We start from the raw sequence: 25,828 nt of genomic DNA, 5'->3' as shown, positions 1-25,828 counted from the left end.
GGTTTGTTGTTGTTGTTTTTTTTGGGGGTGGGTGGGAAGGAACAAGCATTTATTAAACATCTGTGTCAGGCACTGTACTAAGCAGTTTACAAATATGAGCTCATTTGATCCTCAAAACAACCCTAGAAGATAGGTGCTGTTATGATCTCTCTTTTACAGTTGAGAAACCGAGGCAAACAAAAGCAAACAAAACGAGGCAAACTTGCCCAGCACAACTGGTAAGTATCTGAGGGCGGATTTGAACTTGGGTCTTCCTGACTCCAGGCCCAACACGCTGTCCATTGCACCCACCTAAGTGCCAAGTTGCTTCTTTAAAAGCTGTACAATTTCTGAAATATAACCCAGCACTGTGGTAGAAAGGAAGAAGCTAGGACTCTAGAAACAGAGAACATGGGTTCAAAACCCAGCTCTGCTCACTAGGAGAGCTTGGAAGAACTGATTAAGCTCTCCAGGTCTCATCTATAAAATAAGGAGGTTGGATGAGATGACCTCTAAGGTCCTTCCAGTTCTATGACCCTACCTGTGTGACCTTGGACAAACCGAAATCTCTTGGCTTCAGTTTCCCCCTCTGTAAAATGAGAGTTTGGACCCCATGGCCTTCCAGCTCTAGGTCCTTGAGCCAAGGATTCTCTTCTGACTCAATCTGAGGTCCAGTCCGTTGTCCATCTGTAGCGTCCGTCTGATAAAAAGTGGATAGTGATTGGGGTTTTCCATCCAATGGCATCTTCTAGTCTGTCTGACAGAACTTTGCATTATCTACACGTACCATCAGGCTAAACTCTTGCAGGTGAACACGGATCTCACCGGGGAGACTCCGTGACCTTCTCTGACTCGATCCAATGAGTGTTCTTTGCGTGTGGGAGACTCGCCATTGATGGGGGATCCCTTTCCCGCTGGGCTCTGTTATGGACACCATGATGGCAGCAGATGCCTGTGAGAAGCCTACTGTTTTAGGTCTCACCTGGTAGAGCTTTAATAGCTCGCACGTGCATGTTGCTCTAAGGTTTTGCAAAGATCTCTATCAACATTATCCTATATGTTCTTCCCTCAACCATCCTGGGGGCATGTGCTATTATAATCAACAGTTAAATTTTTGTTCATCGACAGTCTGAAAAACAATGGATTCTTGGTATCATTGGCCACTCACTGGGTCACTAGCACGGAAGAAACAGAAGGGGGCAGGCCACGCAGGACTCCAGGCCATTTTCTCTTTCTCTGTTGCCTGGGTTGCCGGAGCCAAAGCATTCATCACCTATTGGCCAGCCCGCTGTCGATTAACCTCTCAGCAGTCAGCCAGCTGGGCTTCAGAAGGCAGACACAGCCTCTCCCTTGGACTCCTTTCAAAGCCTTTTTTCGCAGGGAAAGAACTTGCTGAGTTTATGCTCTGCCGGTACAGCTTTGGGGAGCCTAGAGTCACCCCACCTCGAGCCTCATGCAGGCACAGAGAGTGGGACCCCCGTGGAGGCTGCAAACTTCAAAGTACCATCTGACCCCGAGCCAAGGTTATTACACTACTCCCCAGCTCCTCAGCCTGGCATTCAGGGCCCTCTGGGATTTACATTTTTAAAAAACACATCTGATTATTCTGAAGTTAACAAACACCAAATAAAACGGGCATTTTTGGATAGAGAGTAGAACATAGCATTGTACATGAAATTATGAATTTACTCTTATTACTTTCATTTTTTCTTAAAAATGATTTGTTATGAAGGATGGCTCTCTGGAAGAGGGGTGAAATCTAAGCAATAGAAAAACAAAAGAGAAGAGTGAAAATTTATTTTTAAAAATAGCAAAACTGCATTCGGTGGAATTTGCTTTTCTTTTTAGAATTGATTTACCATTTTGTTTCCTCCTTTGGAGGACTGTCCAAAATTCAGCTAAACAAGCTTGATTTAAAAACCTCCATCTATCACAGGCAACAGGGAGAGTGAGCCAGCCCAAGGCAGGAAGACCTGGGCTCGAGTACTGCCCCATACACACGTTGGCTGTGTGACTGTGAGGATGCCCTCTGAGATCAGAAGCTTCCTTCAGAGAAGGCAACAACATGTACTGGTAGAAGGCATTTCCTCGTCAGGGGGTTCCCCTCCAGGGGTGGTGGACCTGCGGCCTCGAGGTCACATGTGGCCTTCTAGGTCCTTGGGTGCGGCCTTTTTACTTAGTCTAAGTTCTACCGAACAAATCCTTTCATTAAGGGGATTTGCTCTGTGAAGGTTGGATTGAGTCAAAGGGCCACACTTGAGGACTTAGAGAGTCACATGTGGCCTTGAAGGCCTCAGGTTCCCCACCCCTGGCTCTAGGCCAACCCTGAAAGATGGTGGCACTGTGCTAGTTGTTGGGGTTATAAAGACAAGACATAATACAGTCCCCGTTCTCAAGAAGCTACCTATCTAATGAGGGTGGGGTTGTTGTTTACTCATGTCTGACTCTTCAAGACTCACATTGTCCTCGGTGTTTTCTTGGCAAAGATACTGGAGTGGTTTCGCCATTTCCTTCTCGAGTGGATTAAGGCAAACAGAGGTGAAGTGACTTGCCCAGGGTCACACAGCTAGTAAGTGTCTGAGGCCAGATTTTCACTCTGGTCCTCCAGGCCCAGCACTCTAACCACTGAGCCATCTAGCTGCCTAAATGGGAGGATATGACACGTAAACTGAGAAACAGGGCATGAGGCAGAGTGTGATGAGAACAAAGGTCAGATCTAGCTTAAGGAAAGGAGGACTGAGCCTACCTTGTCTTCTCCCATTAGATCGGGAGCTCCTTGAGGGCAGGCACTGTCCTTTGCCCTTCTTTGCATACCCAGCATTTAGCACAGCACCTGATACATAGTAGGGCTAAATAAATACTTACTAACTAACTGATTCCTCCCAGATGTGTGGAAGTGGCCCCAGAGGTAATCACAGATGAGGGGAATCAGCTGGCTCCTCCCTCACAAAGAGAAAGGGCACCCCCAAATCCCACTCATCCTTGAAGACCCAGGAGAGAAGATCATGGATTCAGAGCCAGAAGGAAGTTGAGAGGCCAACCTCCTCATCTTACAAGTGAAGAAACCAAGGCCCACTTAAGTCAAGTGACTCAGGATGATAAAATCACAGACCAAGACCATAAGGAACCTCTCAGAGGCCATCTAGTCTGATCCCCTCATTTCACAGGAGGGGAAACTGAGGCTCAGAAAGAGGAAAAGAATGATCACAGGAACATAGACTTCGAAAAGCCAACTAGACCAATTACCCTCATTTTACAGATGGGGAAACTGAGGACCAGAGAAGTGACACTTGGCCCAGATGACAAAGGAATTAAGTGGCAGAGCCAGTTATCCTGACCTCTTGTGACTTTCTGGTCTTTTCCTTCCACCTCCTCCATGCAGCCTTCCCTGATCACCCCTGACTTTCTGCTCTGGCACTCTTTAGACTCTGACTTGCAGCACTGGCTGGATTTGTACTTAATCATTCCAGGTCTGGGTGCTCTATTTCTCCAGCTACACGACCAACTTGCACAGGGAAGAGACTCTGCCTCCTCTTCTCTAACAATGCACACAGGGACATCTAGTAGGTGAGTGCCTACTGCGGACATAACAAAGAACATAGTCTAACCCAAGGGTTCTTAATCTGAGGCCCAGGAATTTATTTTTTATTATTATCATCCCTGTGTTTCAACATAATTGGTCTCCCCAGTCAACATATTTTATTTTAGGCATTTAAAAACATAATTCTGAGAAGGGGTCTGTAGGCTTCACTGCATGGCCAAAAGTTCTATGACACTCCCCCTATCCTGGGCCAAATTTAGGAAATCCTGTTCTAGTCCAATCTGATCATAACAATAATAAAGAAGACTTAGATAACTAACACTTATATAGCACTTACTATGTGCCAGGTACTGTGCTAAGCGCTTTTTACAAATATGTATTCATTTGATCCTCACAACAACCATGGGAGGTGGAGGCCATTATTATCCCCATCTCACAGATGAGGAAACTAAGGCAAACAAGGGTGAAGTGCCTTGTCTAAGGTCACACAACTCGTTAAGTGTTTGAGGTCGGATTTGAAGCCAGGGGGCAGTGGAATGAGTGCTGAGTAGTTTAAGTTCTGACTCTACCATTTACTTCTTCAGTGACTTTGGGCAAGTCACTTAACCTCTGTTTGCCTCAGTTTCCTCAACTGTAAAATGAGGGAATTAGGTTAGACAGGCTCGAAAGTCTCTTCTAGCTCTAGGAGCTTAGGAGAAACACCTACTGTGTGTGGTGCCATGGCATTGTCTACAGAGACAACTTCATGAGGGAGTCCCCAACCATCATCCTTCCAGGAAGATGGCAGATCACTAGGCCTTGCCATCTGCCCTACAGTGGCTCACTCAAGTCAACTGGGCCTTCCTACCTCCCCGAGAGCTGAGCCTCCTTTCAGAGTATGAGCTCTACGAGAGCTGGGACCATCTGGATTTTCTATGGGTATCCTCAGCTCTTAGCCCAGTGCTTGGCACAGAAGAGCCAATTAATAAACGCTTTATGACTCATTCACTCCTTTCATGCTGAAGAGCGTTAGGGAGGGATGCTGTCACCTCTGACACAGTGGAAGCCCTGGGAAGGTGGGAGCTATTTCCATTTTGATCTTCGTATTTCAGCACAGTGCTCAGCACACAGTAGGTACTTTATATATGCTTGTTGACCAATTTCATTGGTATAGAGAATTCCTACCGAGAAAACTCCCTCTACTAACGCATATTCTTTGCACACTAAAGTCTTATAGAGTTACTTGGGAGCAAGGAGAAGTCCTGCAACCTTCCCACAGAAGGTCACAGAGCCAATGGGTCCTATAGCAGGATGTCAACCCAGGTCTCCCTGACTCCAAATCTAGGTCTCTAACTATGGTAGCTATACATGGAAGGGGCTGGTAAATGTTTGTTGAATTGAGTTACTGGAGGGATTGGAATGTCAAGCTAAGGATCTTAGCCTCTAAACCAGGAGATTTTTAACCTGGGGGTGGCGATGGTCTGAGAACTTGGTTTTTAAAAACATTTTAATTGTTGTATTCCAGTGCAATTGGTTTCCTTTGTCATTCTCCATATTTAGAACCATGATTCTGAGAAAGGCTCCAAAAGGTCAGAGGCCAGACTGCTACCCAAGGGGACCATGACACGCACTCCAGATTCCCAACCTGTCCTCTCTCTGGTCCTCTTGGACTCAGGTCTCCCGGTTCTGGGGCTGGCCTTTCATTGACGCCTCTGTCATCATCACAGTCGCTCACACTATAGACTAAAAATAGCTAACGTTTATGCAAGGCTTTATGGCTTGCCAAGTACTTTATATACATTATCTCATCTTCCCTTACGATAATCCTTGAAGGTAGGCAGTGCTAGAATTATTATCCCCATTTGACAGGTAGAGAAACTGAGCATCGGAAAGGTGAAAGGAGTTGTCCAAAGTCACGTAGAAGTGTGTGAGAGGCAGTGTGGTAGGTACGGTGGAAAGAGAGCTGGTCTCCATGCCGAGAAGACCTGGGTTCAAGTCACAAGCATTGTGACCACTGGGAAGGCTCATCACTCCTCAGAGCCCCAGGCAGCTCTCTAAGGAGAATGCTTGCAGAGATCGGGCAGAGAATTGGAATTGCCTAAACCAGTGAAATGACGGGTCCAGTCTTTACCCAACCCCCATCCCCTATAGCCCACACATTGGGCAAAGTGGGAGAACGAGAATGATAAGTTATATTCCTATAGCAACGTTTTGACATCCCACAAGGCAGGTTGTACAGGTAGGATTACTGCCCTCACTTTGTAGATGAGGAAATCCAGTATAGAATTTCCCCAACAGCCAAGGACGTAATCTACAAAGTCCATAAAAATGGCGGTTTTCAAGGATGTGCCAGAACAGGCTCTCCTGGCTCACCTGGGCCCCTGGAGCCTCTTCTCTCTATCCTGGACCCTAAGAAGGGCTGGTCCCTGGCTCTGAGGTATCATCCCCCCAGCCCTGGTTCCTTAACCCAAGCACGCCTGCTCCATCCACCCCCAGGCTCCTCGCCACTTTTGGGCCCCAGTTCTCAATCCCTCTGCCTGAGGGATCTGGAAGGGAAATATTGACATAACCTTCCCGAGACGTGGTGAGAGTCGGAGCCGCGATGGCAGCCGTGCAGAAAGAGTGGGGTGCTCCAGCATATGGCTCCTGCTGCTGTGTTAGGGAACAAAAATGATTGTAGCTTAATGATATGCAAAACACGGGCCTGCGTTTGCATAATGGGATTTCAACTCCCACTCACCATATCTGCTGTTAAACAGGATCTGCACACACTCCCTCAGGGTGTTGATGTCTTCAGTTTCTTTTATAAAACTGTCCCATTTCTCTATCAAAACAAAAAAGTCAGAAATAAGACGTGTCCATATGGTGCCTGGCCTGCATCTCCCCCCTCCCCATCCAACGCGCAGCGCTACCCGCTGAGGGACGCACACCCCGGGCTCCACCAACCCAGTGTAACCCCCACTTCACCAGAGATGCTGTAAGCATGCCAACAGCTCTTCTCCCCTTTTATAGTCAGGGCCTTCTCTTCTCCCTGGGGCCTCTTCTGACTTATTACCCCCACTCCTTCACCCATCCTCTCCTGGGAACAATGCCAAGGAAATACGAGCTCAAGTGACCAGCCGTCCTTCACTGACCTCGTAGAGGACCATGATAAATATGGCAGCGATGACAGAATATCCGAGATTTGGGGCTGGAAGGGTCCCCAGCAGCTCTTTGTTCCAATTGTCTCGTTTTATAGACGACGAAAACTGAGGTTATAGGGGATCTCCCTATACGTGAGGTTGTAGGTATAGAACTGGAAGGAGCCCCCACCACCATGAAGTCCAACCCTCTCATTTTACAAATGGGGAAACTGAGGCCCAGGGAGACGAAGAGACGTTCCCAAGATTATACACATAGAAAGAGTCAAGGCAGGATTTGAACCCGGCTTCTGATTCAAGAGTCAGTGAGTGCCAAGCTGCCCGGTTGTCCCTCTCTTCCCATGCCCCTCTGCCCACTCCTATCACCGACTCTACCTTCTCCCTCCAAAGCCCAAGAAGCCTAGATCCAGCCCGGCTAAAATCCCTGCCTCCTCCAGGAAGCCTCCCTGGGAGTGATCAGAGAAGTCTCAGTGATTATCCTGACCAGACAGGGAACCCCTTCCATGGCTCGTCTCACCATTGGGTGACAAGGTAAGGCACTTATCCTCATCCCCAAGGGCCAAGTCAGAAGATAATAATAATCACAATTACATATACATACACATATAATTTCTATGCTACTTTAGGGTCTACTAAATGCTTTCTATTATGACATCTCATCTGATTGCTCTTTTTCAGACCTGTATGGGTCTTAATGCTTTTACTCGGCCACATTCCAGGATGGAAAGGCACCACTAGACCAGAGGCCCCCAGAGGGCAGGGATCAGGCCAGAGTCTTTTTCTTTGTACGGTGCCTTGAAAATAAAGGGTCGAGCCACTGGCAGGGGTGTCCTGGGGTTGGGCGGCTTCCTACGGGAGGAGCGGATGGCCACTCAAAAGCAGCACTGAGTCCGTCCTTCTGTCCTTCCTTGCTAAACCAGTTTTCTGGAGGCCTTTCATTTTTGCATCGCAATCATTTCTAGAGATTTCTAGAGATACCGTTCCTCAGCCTCCCACCCATAAGGGAGCCTCCTCTCGGCAACAAAGAAAAACCAAGAGATACAGTCCCTGCGTCTGATGGCGTACGGGATACTGGACCTATTACAGCCCGTTTCTTCACAGAAAGGAAGAGGGTGCATTTCCATCTCTCCTCTCTTCAGTCAGACCTTGACGCTCCTGTTATGCTGCCTTATTAGCCCACGTCAGGCAGGGCAAGGGCTGAGAAGAGGATGGGGATTGAAACCCACCTCCCCAAAGAGGCTCACAGCTGGAAGGCACGTCTCTCACTGTGGCTCCCAGGGCCATCCTGGTTAGGACCCACCGAGGGCACGTTAATGAGGTCTGAAGTCCTCAGAACTGCCTGGCTGGGAGGGGCCCTGAGTTAACCCTTCCCTGATGGATGGACACCCCTCCCCGCTTTGTCATTTCTCTCCTCTCTCCTGGCCGGTCTGCTCACACAAGCCAGGGCATGGCAGTCTTACATCAGTGCAGCTAACACTGACTCAGGAGCCATCCTGGGGCCTGGGTTAAGATCCCCCTTCTCTTATCCAGGCCCCTGCCCATCAGGCACATGGAACACGGACTCCGCCCTACCTGTTTTGTCATGGACGATGGAGAAGAGGATCCTTTTGGACGCGTGGACATTTTGGATGAGCGGCCCACCGGAAACTGATGATTTCTGTCCTAGACGGGAGAAGGACAAGGGGATATGAGGAGGGGGGAAGGAAAGAAAGAAATAAGCATTTATTAAGAGCCAACTATGTACCAGGCACTGTCCTCAGTGCTTTATAAATATTATCTCATTTGATCCTCATAGCCATCTTGGGAGGTAGGTGTTATTATTTCCATTTTACAGTTGAGGAAACTCAGGAATAATGAGGTTAAATGACTTGTCCAGGGTCATACATCGAGTTAAATGTTTGAGGGTAGATTTGAACTCAAGTCTTTCTGAGTCCAGGCCCAGTGCTCTATCCATTGGGCCACCTAGCAGAGGAAGAAAGAAAAAAGAAACTGACGTCTGAAAGCGTGTGATAAAAGAAGAGGGCTGCCCACAGGTAGTGACCCCACAGTCAACCAGGAAAGATTCCTGATCCATCCCTCCAAATCCCTAGTGTCTCCAGGGAGCGAACCTTCAGCTCCATCCCTGCTTCCTCCCTGACAGTCTGAATCTTTCCCATCATTCAAGGCTTGCCTCAGCCAGGAAGCTTTTTGTGACTACTCCAGCCTGTACTCTCTAAGGGAAGGAGGGAAGTGTAAAACTGCCCAACGATGGAATTTCTACAGTTCTTACTAGTATTCCTGCATCCAGTCTTTTTCCTCTCTAATCTCTCCTCCACAAGGCATCATACTGCTGCTGCTAACATAGAGGTGAGTCTTTGGCTCCCTATTGCCCCTAGGAGAAATCACAAAATTCCTGTCTTTGGCCCTTAAAGTCCTTTATTAATCTGCCTTTTTAATTAATTAACTAAATTAATTAGTCTATTTTACCAAACTGGTTTCCCTTTATTCTCCCTCATGCAACTCTGTATCCTAGCCAAATGAGCAGCCCGGATGCTTCTCCTATATAGCATTACAACTACCACCTCTGGACCTTTGTCTAGTCTGTACTTCATGCTGGGTACACACTCCTTCCTCAGGTACCACTTTTTCCAAGAGGATCTTCCTCTTCCTCCCAGATGTTTTTGCTCTTCCCATCTGCCTGAAATTACGTATGGGTAGTTACTTGTCAGTATAAGCTCCCCAGTCTGAACATAAGTTCCTTGAGGGAAGAGGCTGTTTTGTTTCTGTCTTGGGCCTCCTGACACACCGTCTTCTATCTGTGCATTCGTCAGTGCTTACACAGTGCCTGCCTGGCATACAGTAGGTGCTTAATACTTGTTAAGTTGAACTGAGAACCCACTGGCGTTTTATTCTATCAAGACTGGTGTCTTGATTTCTTTCACATGTATAAGCCCTAATTAGACCGTGAACTCCTTCGGGCCCAGGAGACACACATGCTCCTCCTCTCTGTCCTGCTCCCTCCCTCCAGTCCTCTGTCCAACAAAAGGCTGGACACACAGGAGGAACGCAGTAAAAACTTGTTTGACTTGTAAGCTGTTTCTCTCCCCTATACGAGGCAGCCAGAGCTGGAGGGGACCTCAGAAGTTGCCTCATTTTACAGAATGGGAAGCCAAGGCCCAGAGCAGGCCTTTGCTTGGATCAGCATCACCCAGCATGCTCGTAAGGGTGGTGGGATGGAAGCCCAGGACACCCGGGCCAGTGCTCCTTCTATTTCAATCACGGAACAATAGCGCCTGCAGGGAACTTTGAGATCTTCTAGTCCAATTTACAGATGAGGAAAATGAGGTGCATGGGGGAGGACACATTCCAGGTCCCAGAGTGGCTAGAAGGCCCCCTGACCCATTGTCTTCTATGCCATTGGTCCTGCATTGTGCAACTCCCTTCGGTTGGTTGGTCAGTCAGTCAATCAATAAGCATTTGTTAAGTGCCTACAATGTACAAGGCATTGTGTTAAGCACTGGGGATACAAAGAAAGGCAAACATCGTCCCTTCCCGCAAGGTGCTCACACTCTAAAGGGGGGACAACATGCAAACAACCAGGTATACACAAGACATAGGCAGTGCAGATGGAAAGGGACAGAGAGGTGCTAGCCAAGGGGGTCCCTGGGAAAAGCCTCTCGTAGAAGGCATTTGAGCTACGTCTTAAAGGAAGCAAAGTTAAGTGAAAGGTGGTGGTGAAGGAGCAGGCCTGGGGAAGAGCCAGTGAAAAAGCACAGAGTTGGGAGATAAAGGAGGGTCCTGTTCAAGGACTTATAAGTGGGCCAGGGTGGCTGGATGGTGGAAAACATGGGAGTAATGAGTCTTGAAAGGAAGCGGTCAGGTTACATGGAGCTTTAAGTGGCAAACAGAAGACTTTACATTTGATTCTGGAGAGCCTATTGGAGTCATGGAGGCAGGTAAGGTGACATAGACCTGCGCTTTAGAAAATCACGTCAGCCACTGAGAATAAGATAGATTGGAGCAAGGGAGACCAATTAGAAGGCTGTTCAGATAGATCAGACAAGAAATGAGAACCAGGACTAGGGTTATGGAATGAGTGGAGAAAATGGTACCTATATGAGAGATATTGGGAAGGTAGATATGGCAAGATTTATCAACAGATTGGATATCTGGGGTGAGACTGAAGAATTTAGGGATGAAACCAAGCAGGTGGGTCAGGGTGACTGGGAGGATGGGGTATCCTGAATAGTAATGGGGAGGTTCAGAAGGGGAAAGAGTTCTAGGGGATGATAATGAGTTCTGCTTTGGTTGTGTTGAGTTTGAGATGCCTCTGGGACATCCACTTTGAGATGTCCAACAGGCAGTTGGGGATGTGAGGCAGAAAATCCACAGAAAGATTAGGGCTGGATGTACATACAGCTCTTGGAATTATCTGCTTTGAGATGATAACTGAACTTGTAAGAGTTGATCAGATCATCACTTGGGAGAATATAGTGAGAAAAGAGAACACAAGACAGAGCCTTGGGGAATGAAGAACCAGCAAAGGGGATGGAAAAGAAGCAGCTGAATAGAAATGAGGAGAGCCAGGAGGGATCAGGGTCCTCTGGGAGGAGAAGGTGATCAACCATATCAAATACTGCACAGAGGTCAGAGAGGATCACGACTGAGAAAAGGCCATCAGATTTGGCAATTAGGAGACCACGGGTGATTTTGGAGAGGGCAATTCCAGTTGAGTAATGAGGTCAGAAGCCTGATTGCAGCAGGTTTAAGAGTGAAAAGACAGCAAGTGGAGATATCTAATGTAGATGGCTTTCTCTAGGAGTTAACCTATGAAAGGAAAGAGGAATATTGGGCTACAAGTGAGCAGGAATAGTCAGATAAATGAAAGGGGGACCCTGGCATTTTTGTAAGCAGCAGGGAAAAAGCCAGCAGATTAGGAGAGATTGAAGATGAGAAAGAGAGAGAGATGAGGGATCCTCACAGTCTGTCTCTGGCCTGCTTTGGACAAGCACTTGAAGTCTCTGGGCCCAGTTCCTTCATCTGCAAAATGGGTGGATATCAGACTAGATGGTCTTTAAGGTTTCTCATCCACTGGATCTATGATGCTATTATTTTAATGAGATAAGATATGTAAAGCACCTGGCAAATAGTATTGTTATTGTTGTTATTATTATTAATGCTAGCATCATATCTGTGTTCCCACTCCCAGAACGGCTCCTCTCCAAGGTCCTGATAGCCGACGCACAACCCCCTACTCCAACTCATCCTTGTCTTCTGGGGGAAGGGCTAGATGATAGCATTACCACAGCAGTCAGGGAAGTCCTGGGCACCTGGAGTCTTGGGCTCTCCGCTGGGGCGAGCCAGGAGGAGGTCGGTGGCGGTGGGCAGGCCGGTCAGGCCCTCCTGCTTGAGGTCCACGGCGATGTGGTTGGGTATGGAGACATTGTACAAGAAGTTGGTCATGGCTGCTGAGGAGGCTGAAGGGTCCTGGGAAGTGGGCTTGGGGGCCTGGGCATTGAGGCCAGAGTCCCGGGGCCCCTTAGGCAACAGAGAGACACAGTTTAGCTCCACACTGGACTTTGAGTCCCGTCCATTGTCGTCTGGTGGCCTGGAGTCGGGGGAAGAAATGAGAAGTGGTGAGGAAGAAGAGAGTTGCTAAGAGAGTGACAGGGGACTGATACCTCATATTGATTTTCACCTTTCACTAAGCAATTTCACATAGAGTACTCTTGCACAGTGGATGGAGAGCTGGGAAGACCTGAGTTCAAGTTCTGTCTCTAATACACCATTTGGGACCCTGGGAAAGCCACTTTACCTCTAGGGTTTCTAGCAACTCTAAGGCTAAGAGTTGCTGAGAAGGTACAGATGTGCCCAGGTAGACAGAGTTTCCTAATTCCCCATATAAAAGTAATCCCAGGGCTGGTCCCTATTCCTATCCTCTAAGAGGCAGCCAGGGCTGGGATTATCACCCCTTTCACTTTGCAGGACCCTGGGGCTCAGACAGGGCAAGTGACTTGTCTAAGGCCACACACCTGGACTGTGATAGTACCAGGTCCCCTCACACCCAGCACAGTCTTTTAATTCTATCAACTTGCTGCAAATGGGACATTCTGCTCTTCCAAAACGGAGGTGTTTCCCTTGCTTCAAGTAAATTATTTTATGTCTCTCTCCTCTGCTCCAAAGCCGAACTTGGCTCCCTAGTGCTCATGGGATCAAATCAATACTCCTTAGTCCAGCTTCAGCTCTCCTTCATCAACATTCACTCTTTCCCATATTACCGTCCAATCTCACCAGACTTATGTCTTACTGTTTTCCTTCTAAGACTCGAGATTTCTTAAGACCAAACCATCCTGTTTAGCTTCATTCCACAGACCATGTGCTTATTTCCATCTGTATACCTTTGCACAGGCTGTCCCTGCCACCCAGAATGCCCACCCTGCTCCTTTTGGCAAAGCCATGCCTCTCCCCAGCTCCTTCCAAATCCGAGTCAAAGCTTACCTCCTCCAGAATGCCTTCTCTCCTTAACCTGGAGGACTCTGTATCCTTACAACACTATGTACATAGGTTACACTAATAAATTTGCTCCTCTAGATTTATTTTTGGTGGGATTTCTGATGTTTTCCCATCTCCTCCATCAGATCAGGGGTTCCCCGAGTGCCCCCCATCACAGCAGTTGATTCCCGAGGAGTGGGGCTGTCTCCCTGAATGGACTAGGGACCCCCCATGGACAGGGGCCACGTCCTCCCCAGCAGACCACGAGTTCCCTGAACCAGAAAGCCTGAGAACACATACCCCTCCCTGCCCTCCAGGCTGGGGCCTCCCCCTGCCCAAGGGGACGCTCACCTCTTGAGCTTGAAGCGAATTCGGTGGCTCTGCTCCAGGATGGCCATGAGGGCCTTGAGGTCATAGTCTGATGGCTTCCGGAAGCCCAGGCCGTCGGGCAGCCCCTGCACGGCCAGTGAGCCGGGCTCCTTCAGCAGCTTCTCATAGGGAACGGGAACCACACTCGCCTTTCCCAGGGCCTCACCTAGGCAGGGAGGGGAGAGGAGGATGTGCTTGGGGGAGAGGGGCCAGCGGCGGAGAGGACCACCAACGCTGGGCTGGGCCGAGAGCCACGAGGAGCCGTTGGGCGCCTGGGGCGCCGGGGCCTGATCCTCTGTCTGCTGACTCTGCTCCCCGCTGCCAAGATCCAGGGAGAACCAGACCCAACAAGCCCCCTGGGGAACCACATACTTTACAGCTGAATAACCCCCAAGTTACCTCTGGGGAGGGGATGGAGAGGACAAGGCCCGAATGTGCTGCCTCCTGCTCTCCCGAGCTATTTTACAGGTGTGGAAGGAGACCCGGGAAAAGCCAACTCCTTCCCATTGCCCCAGCCCAAGGTGAAGACCCAACAGGGGCAGGGAACGAGACAGAGAGAGCCACGTGGGAGAGGGGAAACATCCCGGCTCTAGAGAGGAAGGGACCTGCAGATACAGTCCAAGCGTCTCATTTTACAGATGAGGAAACTGAGGCCCAGAGAGGCTCACAGGACCATAGCTCTAAAGTTGGAAGGAACTTCAGAAGCAATTGAATCTAACCCTTTCATCTTATAGAGGAGGAAACGGAGGCCTAGGGAGTTTCAATGACTGATCCAAGGTCACACTGAATACTCTAACAGAGAGCATCAGAGGACAGAGAAGGTGAGGAGAGGGGAAAGAGAAAGAGAGAGATGCAGAGAAGGGGGGATGGAGTAAAAGGTTGAGATCCATCGATCAATAATCGATCAATCAATATTTATTAAGCGCCCACTATGTGCCAGGTGCTGGGCTAAGGTGAGAGACAGAGACAGGAAGAGGGGACGAATGAGCCCCAGATGCAGGAGGAGGCAGAAGGAAGGGGGAGAAGGCAGGGGCAGTGAACAGGGAAGAGGAGACTCTAGCCTGGGCCCTGGGAGGGCACCTGCATTCCAGCCTCTTCCTTGGTTCTATCACTCGACAGAGCGAGCCAGGACGCTGGAGAAAAGGGGCCAACGCATCCACTTAGAGGGGACTGATTCCTGGTGGGATTTTCCTTCCCCACTCCATGTGTGTGTGTGTGTGTCTGTGTGTGTACATAATGTGTGTGTATGTGTGTTGAGTGTGTGTGTATATAACATGTGTGTATGTGTGAGTGTGGAGGAGGAGGTGTGCCCACATGGGGGCTGGGGAGGAAGAACTCATTTGTATCTGTAACTGATTGAACCGAATTCTCCAGGCCTCCTGGCGTCCCCAGGCATTCCAGCAGCCTGGTGAGATGCTTCAGTGCACAGCCTAATGGGGTGTGACGTGCACCAGTAAGTGGGCTCTGCCTCTGAGGCTTGCTTTCTTTCTTTTTTTCTCCTCTCTCTCTTCTCTGGGCCAGACAACACTTTAATTAAGTTGGCAACAAGAGTTTCCAAGCTGACTTTTGCATAGGAATCCCTGAATCAAGCCAATACAGAAAGGCCCTCACGGGGCGACCTGTCCAGCTCCCTCATGTTACAGAGGGACAGGAAGATAAAGCTCAGAGAGGCCAAGCCACTTGCTCAGTGTCACACAGCTAGCTAGTGACAGACTTCAGGCTGTCTGCTCCCCATAACCCAATGCAGGGTGAGGTCATGGCGAGCACCATTTGTGCGCCCAGTCCCAAGACAGGGCATCTCCATGGCCCAAATTCCTCAGAAGAAGAAGGTACTTGGCTCCACTGGGATGTGGAAGACAGAGTTTTTGAAGTTAGGGTCTCCACTACTATGGGGGGCGGGGGGGGGAGGGTGCAGGGATGGAGGCCAAGATGGGCATGCCCCAGCTCCAGACTCTATGGGAGCTTCCTCTTGCTCAAGGCACCCAATCTAAACTCCTTAACCTAGGATCTCAGGATGCTCAGACAGTGGTCTACCCCCATTCCCCTTTTCTTCATCTTCTAGCCAGAGATATCTCTCATTCTGGATTCCCAAGGAGAGACAATCCTCTAACCCCCATTTACCACCAACCTCCTTGCTGTCCCATTTGAGCCTTTCTGTGACTCAGTTTCCTTATCTGTAAAATGACAGGTGATTTCTAAGGCCCTTTATGGCTCTGATGTCATAGCACTGTGGAAAGAGAACTGCTCCTAGAATCAGAAGACATGGGTTCAAACCCCACCAGTAATGCTTTGTGACCTTGGGCAAATCAATTCTCTTCCTTGGGCCTCAGTTTCCTCATCTGTAAAATGAGGGGTTGGGCTAGATGAACTCCTTCCAGCTCTAGATCTATGTCTCTCTGAACTTAGTGAAAATAATCTCATACAAAGAAGCCGCCATATTGTTTTCTAAGTGGTTTGTGTGCACACATCTCATCGGCCCAAAAAAGTTAACAGGGCTCTCAAGGGCAGACATTTCTCTCCTGTATCTTCCAAAGAGCCTAGCACAAGCCTGGGCATAGAGATGGCCAACGTCACCCAATGTGTCTTTATCACCCACCACATACTGGGGCAGAATGCCTTTGCTGGGTAACTGCCCTGCTTTCTCTGAGGAAGTCAGTTCAGATACACAGGAAGCTTCAACTTCTGCCCAGGTACACACCTCTCCCATCACTAAAAAAATCCTCCCTCGATCTGACCTTTCCCACCAGCCATCTTCCCATCTTCCCCTCCTTTTCATGGCTAAACTCCTTGGGAAAGCCAACTACAACCGATACCTCTACTTTCTGCCTCATTCTCTTCTAAATCCTCGGGATTCTGGGATCTGACCTCACCACTCAACCAAATCTGCTCTCTCCAAAGTGACCAGTGACCTCCTCATTGCCAAATCTGCTGGCCATTTCTCAGTTCCCAGCCTCTTTGACCTCTCTGCAGTGGTTGACACAGGTCATCACCACCTCTCCCTCTGGAGACTCTGACCTCTCTAGGCATTCCTGACACGGTTCTCTGCTGGTTCTCCTCCCACCTGTTTGACCCCTCCCTTCTCAGCCTCCTTGGCTTGTTCTTTCTCCAGACTACACCCTCAAACTGTGGGCTCCCCCAAGGCTCTGCCCTCAGTCCCCTTCTCTTTTCACTCTATACCATCTCACTGATGATTCCACCAGCTGCCATGAGTTCAATTATTACGCAGATGCCCACTTCTGTAAATATGGCCCTAGTCTCTCTGAGCTATTATGATATGATATGGTATGATATGATATAATGTCATGTAACGTAACATAATAGAATATTTTTGTCGTTCAGTCACGTCCAATTCTTCATGGACCATACTGTCCATGGGGTTTTCTTCGTAAATATACTGGAGTGCTTTGCCATTTCCTTCTCCAGTGGATTAAGGCAAACAGAGGTTAAGTGACTTGCCCAGGGTCACACAGCTAGTAAGTGTCTGAGGCTGGATTTGAACTCAGGTCTTCCTGGCTCTCTATCTATTGAGCCATGTAGCTGCCTATAATAAAATGATATGATATGATATGATATAATATAATAGGCATCTCCAATTGCCTACTAGTTTTCTTGAACTGGATATCCCAGAGACATCAACATGTCCAAAATAGAATTCATTATCCACCCCCCCACCCCCCAATGTTTCTCCCTCTGAACTCTCACTGTGAAAGTCACCAGCCTCCTCCTAGTCAGCCAGCTCTGCAACCTCTCTCACATCCGTCCCACCATGTGTGATTTGCCATTAGATCTTCTCATTTCTACCTTCACTACATTTCTAGCATTCATCCCCTTCTCTCCACTCATGCAGACCCAACCTTAGCTCGGACCCTCATCACCTCTTATCTGGACTGCTGGAATCACTTTGAAATTGGTCCCCCTTTCTCAAGCCTGTCCCCTTTCCAATCCAGCCTTCATTCAGGGGCCATGGAGATTTCCCTCAAGGGCAGTCCACCCATGTCACTCTCCCCCTCAAGGGACTCCTTTACTTCTAGGATCAAATACAAAACCCACTATTTGGTAGCTAAAGCTCTTAACCTGGCCCCTTTCTACCTTTCCAGCCTTCTTACGCTTCCCTGCCTCTGTTTACTTTGTGCTCCAGAGACACTGGCTTTCTTGGTCCCCCTCCCATCTCCCACCTCCATTACTGTGCAATGACGGTATCCCATGCCTGGAATATTCTGCCCCCTCACTTCCACCTCTGAAGCTTCCCTGGCTTCTTTCTAGACTCAGCTTAAATCCCACCGAGACGCTATCTCAAATCCCCCTGGCTACTAATACCATTTCTTCTCCAGTCACCTTCACCCACTCTGTATGTCCTATATGCTGTACATTCACGTTGTCTCCCCCATGAGACCATACGCTGAGAGCCATAGACTGAGAGCAGGGATAGGTTTCTGCCTTTCTTTGTATCTACGGTGCTTAGCACAGGGCCTGACATACAGTAAGCACTTAATAAATGCTTGTTGACTTCATTTCCTTCCTAAAACTCCATTCCCTTCATCTAGTCCCATTACTTAATGAAATGAATGCAGTGTCAGAAAATCTGGCCCAAAGTCGGCCTGGTCTATACCGAGGGGCCCAGAACACGTGGTCATTTGTCCAGGGACTCTCCCTTGTGGGGGGTGGGGAGGAGAGGAAAGGCCCTAGGGAAGAGTCCTGTTTTTACTTCACTCACCCACCCCCAACCCCCTTAAAGTGAACTCTATGACCCAAACGATAGAAGAACTGGTGATATTTAGCTGCTCAAGACCCAACATGGGGGACAGCAGAGAACTGAGGGGCTCAATGGAGGAAATGAGATTACCTTTTTTCTGCTTCACCCCAGAGGGCTGGACGGGGAGATCACAAAGAAAGGTAGATTTCAGTTCAATATAAGGAAAAACTTCCTAGTCAGGAGGCTTATCCTTAAGTGGGATGGACTGCCTTGGGAGGGAGGAAGTGCCCTTATCAATGGATGTCTTAAAAAAAGGTCAGATAACCCCTTGTTTGTTGGGGATGACCTCGAAGGAGAGGGAGGAATATAGTCTTTGGTGAGGGAGTTGGAGTCAGCAGGTCTGGGTTTGAACCCCATCTTACTAGCTCTGTGACCTCGAGTAAGTCATTTAATCTTTCACAGCCTCAGTTTCCCCACCTGTAGGGTCTCTGTTGGCTTCTTCCAGCTCAAGATCTAGGATCCCATGATACCTCTGAGGCCCACTCTTTCTCTCGTGGAGTTTCTATGGCTTTATAAAATCCGCTTAGTGGTAAGGGGAGAAGGGCGCGCATTGGACAAGTGACAGTCACTCCCTGGACTTGTGAGAGGAAGGCCATCCCTGTGATATGGCAGCCATACCCAGACCATCCCAGAAGCATCCCATGCACCCATGGGCTGCATAGGAGGAGACATTTCCCGCCTGGAGTCATGAAGAGGCTTACTATAAAGGACATCGAACACTTCCTCCACCATCTTCCTTAGGAGGTAGACGTCTGAGCCCTGGTCTGGGGAGACCCGCTGAGCATTCCGGTTGCATTCTCGGACCTTCCGGGGGATTTCCATCTCGGGTTCTTTCCTCTGGTGGCCCCCTGCAGGCAAGAAATGACAATGAGAATGTCCCGCTCCCATCGCTCCAGTTACCCCTCCAGTCAGCCCTCCCTTACAATGGCCAGTTTAGTGGGAAGCACTCAGGCCTGGGATACGGGAGACCTGGGTTTTAGTTCTGGCTCCTAAACTGATTCACTGAATGACTGGGAGTAATCTGGGCCTCAGTTTCTTCCTTTGTTAAGAAAAGGAGAGAGGTCTTTTTTCCAGGCTTTCACTTTTATGATTCTCTGAATGGACAGTTAGGTGTCTTCAGAATTAACTCTTTAACTTAGGGAGTTCAGAACCTCCTTTTCTTAATTTATAGTTAAGAAGCCCTGGGTTCAAATCCTGCACTGGGCACCTATTAGCTATATGACCTAGAATAAGTTACTTCCTCTCCAGTTGCCCCAGGCCACTGCCAAGGATTTCTAAGGTTTCCAGTAGGTTTGTGGGGGAGTTCGCTACACAGTAAATCACAGCAGCTCCTTGGTTCATTTGTAAAGGGAATGTCTGGTTACCTCCAACATCCCCTAAGGAGAATGAACAGTAGAACAGACAGACAGTCCTCTGCCAAAGAAAGTCACGAGGCAGACCTGGCGTCTGAACTCACCCAATGCAAGGGGAGAACGTGATTGTCCTAAATCCGCTACAGCCTAATCCTCTAAGATAAGGGAGGGGTTCTCAACCCTTCCTGATCCTTCTGGGGAACTAGGGACCCCTCCTCAGAATCATATATTGGAATAGCCGAAGGAAAGGCTACGTTTCAGTTAGAGGTTTGTGAAAATAAAACTAATTTTTTTGCCCCTCCAAGTTCCCAGACTTCCTGACGCATAGCTATGACCTTCTAAGTGGTCTGTGGACCTTAGATCAAAAACTCCATCTTCAAGGAATTCAAGGAGAGCCATTCAAAGGGGAAAAATAAATCAGCTAGAAAACCCATCAGCAGGGGGAATTAAGAGTAATAGTTAGCATTTAGATAGCACTTTAAGTTTTGCAAAGGATTTTATATATGTTACCTCATCTGACCCTCGCAATAACTTTATGAAGCTTACTATCCCCATTTTATAGAGGAGAAAATGGAGGCAAACTGAAGCAAAATGACTTGCCATACAGTTAATAGGTATCTGAGTCAGGATTTGAACTCAGGTCTTCTTGACTCCAAAACCACCACCACTATTCACTTATCTACCTAGTTCTTTCTAATTAAAGGAAGGAAGTGTAATACTGTGTGACCTCTATGAACCTCGGTTTTCCCATCTGTAAAATGAGGATAATAACCCTTTCCCTGCCCCTTCCCCCCACGACTGTTAATCAAGATAAAACAAGACAAGATGGCAAAGTACCATAGCTATAAGGATGACCTTACCAGAGTGAGGAACTTCAGTGCCTGGCATATAGTAGGCGCTTAATAAATATTTCCTGAATGAATTAATGAAGGAATAGTAGCAGGTACAGAAACGGTATGAGCAAAACATAGAGGTAGGGCAGGGGAAGAGAGTTGGGCTGGAGTACAGACCTCGTGAAGGAGGGAAGGTAAGTCAGGGTTTACCAAAGTCCATAAGTAATGGGGAGTCATTGAGGGTTTGTCAGCAAGGGAGTGATGTGATCGCTGCACTCTGGGAAGCTTCTCTTGGCAGTGCTAAGTTGGATGAACCGGAGGGGAGAGATTGAAGGCAGGAAGAGCCAGGAGAAAACTAGAAGGCTGAATCCAGGGCAAAGGAGAAGGTGAGAGGACAAGAGGGGCAAGGCAGAGACTCAGGGGCCTGGGCGACTGGAATCCCCTTTTCCCATTGGTCCCTTCTCCTCAAAAGAATAAAATCCCCAAGGCGGAAAAACCCAACCAAAAAGAAAATGATTCCACTAGGCCAAGCATCTGAGCTACAAATATAAAATCCAAATAACAAGGCTATTTGTGGAAAACCCTTACAAATGAAGCGCTGAGTGACCCAGGAGAGAAAATCCCACGGGTGGCATCTCAGTCCAACCAACCCATTTTAAACTGAATTCTCTTTCTTGCAAATAGTGTTAGAATATACTCCAGGCACACAGCAGGCGTTTAATAAATCCTTGCTAATTGATTCATTCCAGTGCAGAGACCATTGGATTTGCAATCTGGGAACCTGTGTTTGAATCCCAGCTCTCTCCTCCTATTGCCTAGGTAATTTCTCTTCTCTGGGCCTCAGTTTCCTCATCTGGAAAATGGACTCACAGGCCTCTACCTAGATCCTTTTAAACCTAGCCCTAGGGTCCTCTGATTCCTAGGGAGAATGGAATGGGACAATCTCTTTAATAGACCTTTTTGCAGCCTTTTTCTTCCAAGGGAAGAGGCGGCAGGAAGCCCTCTGACCTCTGGAAGGCAAATCACTTAACCAGTCCGAGCCTTAGGCATCTGTTGGAGACTGTGGGTTGTAGAGAGGATGCTGATCTACACTGGGAGAGGGGTTTTCCTCACTGTCAAGATCATCTGATGAAACCACATGTTTGGACCGACATAGAACAGAAGAAACAAAGCAGTCCCTTTCACGATACCCACGGCTCTAAGGTTTGCCTTAGAGCAACCTGCTGAGGTGGGAAATGGAGGCATTATTGGCCCATTTCTCAGATGTGGGAATGGGGCTTGGAGAGATGAAAAACAACTCACCCACAGTCATGTCCCAACTAACACATGTCAGAGCCTGGCCTGGAACCCTGGTCTCCAGAATGCACACCCCCTGCTCCTTCTACTAAGCTCAGCAGCATGTTTTGAAAACAATCATTAATCTTGGAAACGAGAATCTTTCACGCAGCGAGGCTTGCCTGATCTCCCCTGCTCCCTTTTTTGGATGTGCTAACATCTGGTAATAAGGACAGTGGTCACCAGGGACAGCCTCTCCATCACCTGCCTGGCCGCCCACTGGGGTAGTAGGTAATAGCCCAGAGGAAGGCTCCATGATCTCTCACTTGGCCCCCTTCTTCTCCCTAGCTCCTCCCACCTCCCAGGGCCATACTGAAAGATTAATGAGCCAAAGTCTGGAGAGCCTGGACACGGCTGGGAGCCCGACAGGGTCAAAGGAAGGAGATTTATTTGTGCTCACGGCCAAGGGCTGTTACTGCCGTAGGAGAATGCCATTTTCCAAGACTCCCCCACCAAGGCCTTGGCTTGGGGTGAAAAGTTCACTTGGCTGCACTCTGGGCTGGACACACGCTGTGGTCTTTCTGGGAAAATGAGAGCGAGGCCGCTCCTGCCCCCTCCAACCGAGTCTGGCCTTAGTCAAATCTCCCCTTCTCAATGAAGCCACATAGGGAGCTCTCTTTTCTCTAAACATCTAAGAGGGGATGGGACCTGAGAATTCACTGGTATAGGGAACTCCCAGAGGAGGGAGCTTCCTCCCCCAGTGCAGGTCGGCACCTTCCCTGCAACTCAAAATCTTAGAGATTTGCCCGGGGTCCTAAAAAGAGATGGGACCTGACCCAAGGTCCTCCTGGCTCCGGGGCCAACATGCCACACTGCCTGTGAAGCACCTAAGAAACAGAATTGATACCAGCTCCCCTTTCTTGAGTGGTTCTAGGTTTACAAAGAGCTTTCCTCAGGACCACCCTGCAGGGTAGGGTGGGTTACGTGATGTTATTTCCATTCTGCAGATGAGCAAACTGAGGGTCAGAGGCATGGATTGACTTGCTGCGGTCACAAAGCTAGTAAACACAAGAGCTGAATTAGTGCCCTGATCCCCTGACTCCTGAAGGCAACAGAAAGAAGACTAAGTTTGGAGTCAGGAAGACCTGGGTTCTTAGTCCTTGCTGAACCGATCACGATCTGTGTGACCTTGGATAAATCACACTCCCCTCCCCAGTGGTCCTCAGTTTCCTCATCTGTAAAATGACGAGATTGGACCAGGCAGCCTTCTAGTTCTAAATAATCCCATGATTCTCTTTCCATGCATCCTATTTTCTCATCATTTCCAACCGAATTCTTCCATCAGCAGTGAGGCTAGCCTGATGGATGAAAGCGTGGCCACACCTCCCCCTCTTCTTTGAAGAGGTGGGGGACTACAGGTATGGAACTCAGTATTTGATGTCAGACACCTTCCATATGTTGCTTACTTTTGCTGGACTGATTCTTCTCCCTAATTTATTTTTGTTTTAAGGGATGGCTCTCTGGGAGGGGGAAGAAGAGAGATATATTGGAAAATGTGAGTGGTGTAAAAATAAAAGATATCGATAATTTTAAAAATAGAATCTTAGCCATACGATATATGTCCTGCCTGTCCGCTGGAGGGCAGGGTCCATTTCCTTCTCATCCTGGCATCCTCCCAGGTGCTAGTCACAGCGTCACTGAGCAGAATGAAAGAGTTAGATGTCACCTTGCCTAACTCCCTCATCTGACAGAAGAAGAAACTGAGGGTCAGGGAGGTAAATATGGGTGATTTGCCCATAGTCAATAAAGGCATAAAGAGTCAGAGATGGGATTTAAAATAACCTAGAAATACCCTTACAGCCTTGTCCACCACACTCATATCAGCGTGTCTAGCCCTTTCTGTCTTTTCTTTTCTTTTTGGTGAGGCAATGGGAGTTAAGTGACTTGCCCAGGGTCACACAGCTAGTAAATGTTAGGTGTCTGAGGCCAGATTTGAACTCAGGTCCTCCTGACTCCAAGGCCAGAGCTTTATCAACTGTGCTACTTAGCTGTCCCATGTCTAGCCCTTTCTCTACTCATCCCATCCTTCTTTCTTTCTCTCTCAACCTCTCTGTCTCTATTTCTGTGATTTTTCTCCCATCTCTGTTTCTTTGGCTCTTTTTTTGTGTTGCCCTGGTACAGGGCTCCTTAATCTTCCTCTGGCAGGTTGGTGAAACCTACAGACTCTTTCCTATTTTTAAATAAATAAAATAAAATCCATGGGATTATAGAAGAAAGCAAAGGTTAATTGAAAAAATCATTTTCCCCTCATCCAAGTTCACAGACACCTCCTTGAAGTATATTCAGGAACCCCTCAGGAGTCTGTGGACTCCACTGCCCGAGTAGAATGTAAGCTTCTTGAAGGCAGGGACTATTTTATCTTGGTCTCAGTATCCCCAGCACCCAGCAGTGCCTGGCACAGAGTAGCCACTTAATAAGTGCTTTTGGAATTGAATCACAGAGGAAGAAAATAAGACAAAAGGAGATTAAGTGACACGCCCAAGGTCACATAGACAGTCAATGACAAAGCCTGGTTTTCAGGTCCTCTAATTCAAACTCTAGCATTTTCCACTGCATCGAATATTCACAGTTGTAAATGACTTCAGAGGACATTTAGTTTAATGCTCTTCCTTCTATTTTTTTTTAGTTTTCATTAATCTCTTTGGTTTCCATATCCTCTTCCCTTTTATATTCCTTCCCTCCACTGAGAGCCATTGCTTATAATAGAATAAAGAATAAATAAAAAAGAAAGGGGAGGAGTTGTGTTTGAAAGCAACTCCAGGAAACTCCCTTGTCCACTGGTTTTGGCCATGTTCCATACCCACAGCATTCCTCATCTCCAGGGAAGGTGGGGAGACGTGCACATTGTCTCTTTTTTTTTCACAAACCTTTAGCCCTTCCAGAATTTGTGCTCACTTCCTTCTTGGGATGTTGTCTCATTTCACTTTGCTGGCATCATTGTATCTACTACTTCTCTGGTTCTGCTCATTTTGTTTCCCATCTGTTCATATAAGTACTCTCAGGCTTCTCTGTAGAGTCATTATTTCTTATGGTACAGACACATTCCATTATATTCCCATACTGCAACATGTTTAGCCATGCTGATGAATGAGTGGCCCCTTTGGGGCCAATCTACTGGCAGAAATGAGGAGACGCCTTCAGAGGGCAGGCACTGCTTCATCTTTGTGTTTTTACCCTCAGGCCTAGTTCTGGTGCCTTAATAAATATTTGTTGACTGACTGATTGTTTCCAGTACTTTGCTATATTTTATATTCCCTCTTTTAATAGAGGAGGAAACTGAGGCCCAGGGAAGGGAACCAAGTTCACCCATGCTTTACGATCATAGGATGCTAGCTCTAAAGTTGGAAGGGCCTTAGACACCATCTACTCTGATGCCCTTGTTTACAGATGGAGAAACTGAGACCCAGAAAGGTTAAATGTCTTTTCTGAGGTCACAAGCTAGAGTGTTTAATGTTGGAGTTGGGACTAGAACTCGAGTCGATCTTCAATCTCCTAGTGCTGTGCTAAGCACAGGTAGCTGAGTATCCCAGTGGTTAGAATGCTGGGCCTGGAGTTAGGAAGACATGAGTTCAGATCCAGCCTCTGACATTTATTAGTTGTATGACCCTGGACAAGTCACTTAACCTCTGTTTGTCTCACTTGCCACATTGGTAAAATGGGAATAATAATAGCACCTACCTTACAGGGCTGTTGTGAGAATCAGATGAAATATTTGTAAAGCACTTAGCACAGTGACTGGCACATAGTAGGTGCTAAATAAATGTGATTTATTGTTGTTATTTTTGATGCATTATACAGTCAGAAAATATCTGTGGATTGATTAACTGCTCAATCGAGCCTGGACTCCCTTCCTTCTGGACAGGGCAGGGGTGCAGGCACAGGGAATTCATTCATTCATGGGAATCGTGGACAGTTCCATCATCCCTCCGCAGAGGGTCTGGATGCCTGAATCCAGGGAGCCAGGAAGTTGCTGCCCAGCCCAGGGCTGGCTCCACACAGCTCTGCGGGCTGCCCACAAATGCCGGCATCTAAGAAGAGGGCTGTGTGAAGAGGCATTCTTTGCCGCAAGCCTCAAA

General features: G+C 48.0%; 1 protein-coding gene across 5 annotated transcripts in view; it reads right to left on the bottom strand.

The window, feature by feature from the left end:
- Positions 1-25,828, bottom strand: part of GTF2IRD1 (GTF2I repeat domain containing 1) — a 231,237-nt gene that overhangs the window by 112,867 nt on the left and 92,542 nt on the right. For 4 of the 5 annotated variants that reach the window (XM_027862357.1, XM_027862359.1, XM_027862361.1 and 1 more), the window contains exons 4-8: positions 18,934-19,080; positions 13,462-13,645; positions 11,922-12,226; positions 8,212-8,301; positions 6,240-6,323 (exon numbers count right to left, since the gene is read on the bottom strand). In XM_027862357.1, the coding sequence (XP_027718158.1) occupies positions 6,240-6,323; positions 8,212-8,301; positions 11,922-12,226; positions 13,462-13,645; positions 18,934-19,080 (810 nt within the window). The remainder of the gene's footprint in view (positions 1-6,239; positions 6,324-8,211; positions 8,302-11,921; positions 12,227-13,461; positions 13,646-18,933; positions 19,081-25,828) is intronic. The other variant, XM_027862360.1, reaches the window with a different exon arrangement.

The sequence above is a fragment of the Vombatus ursinus genome, unplaced genomic scaffold, assembly GCF_900497805.2.
Source record: "Vombatus ursinus unplaced genomic scaffold, bare-nosed wombat genome assembly UNPS02014768.1, whole genome shotgun sequence".
Lineage (NCBI taxonomy): Eukaryota > Metazoa > Chordata > Mammalia > Diprotodontia > Vombatidae > Vombatus > Vombatus ursinus.
Note: the sequence above shows the minus strand (reverse complement) of the source record. Positions and strands in the feature narration are given on the sequence as shown.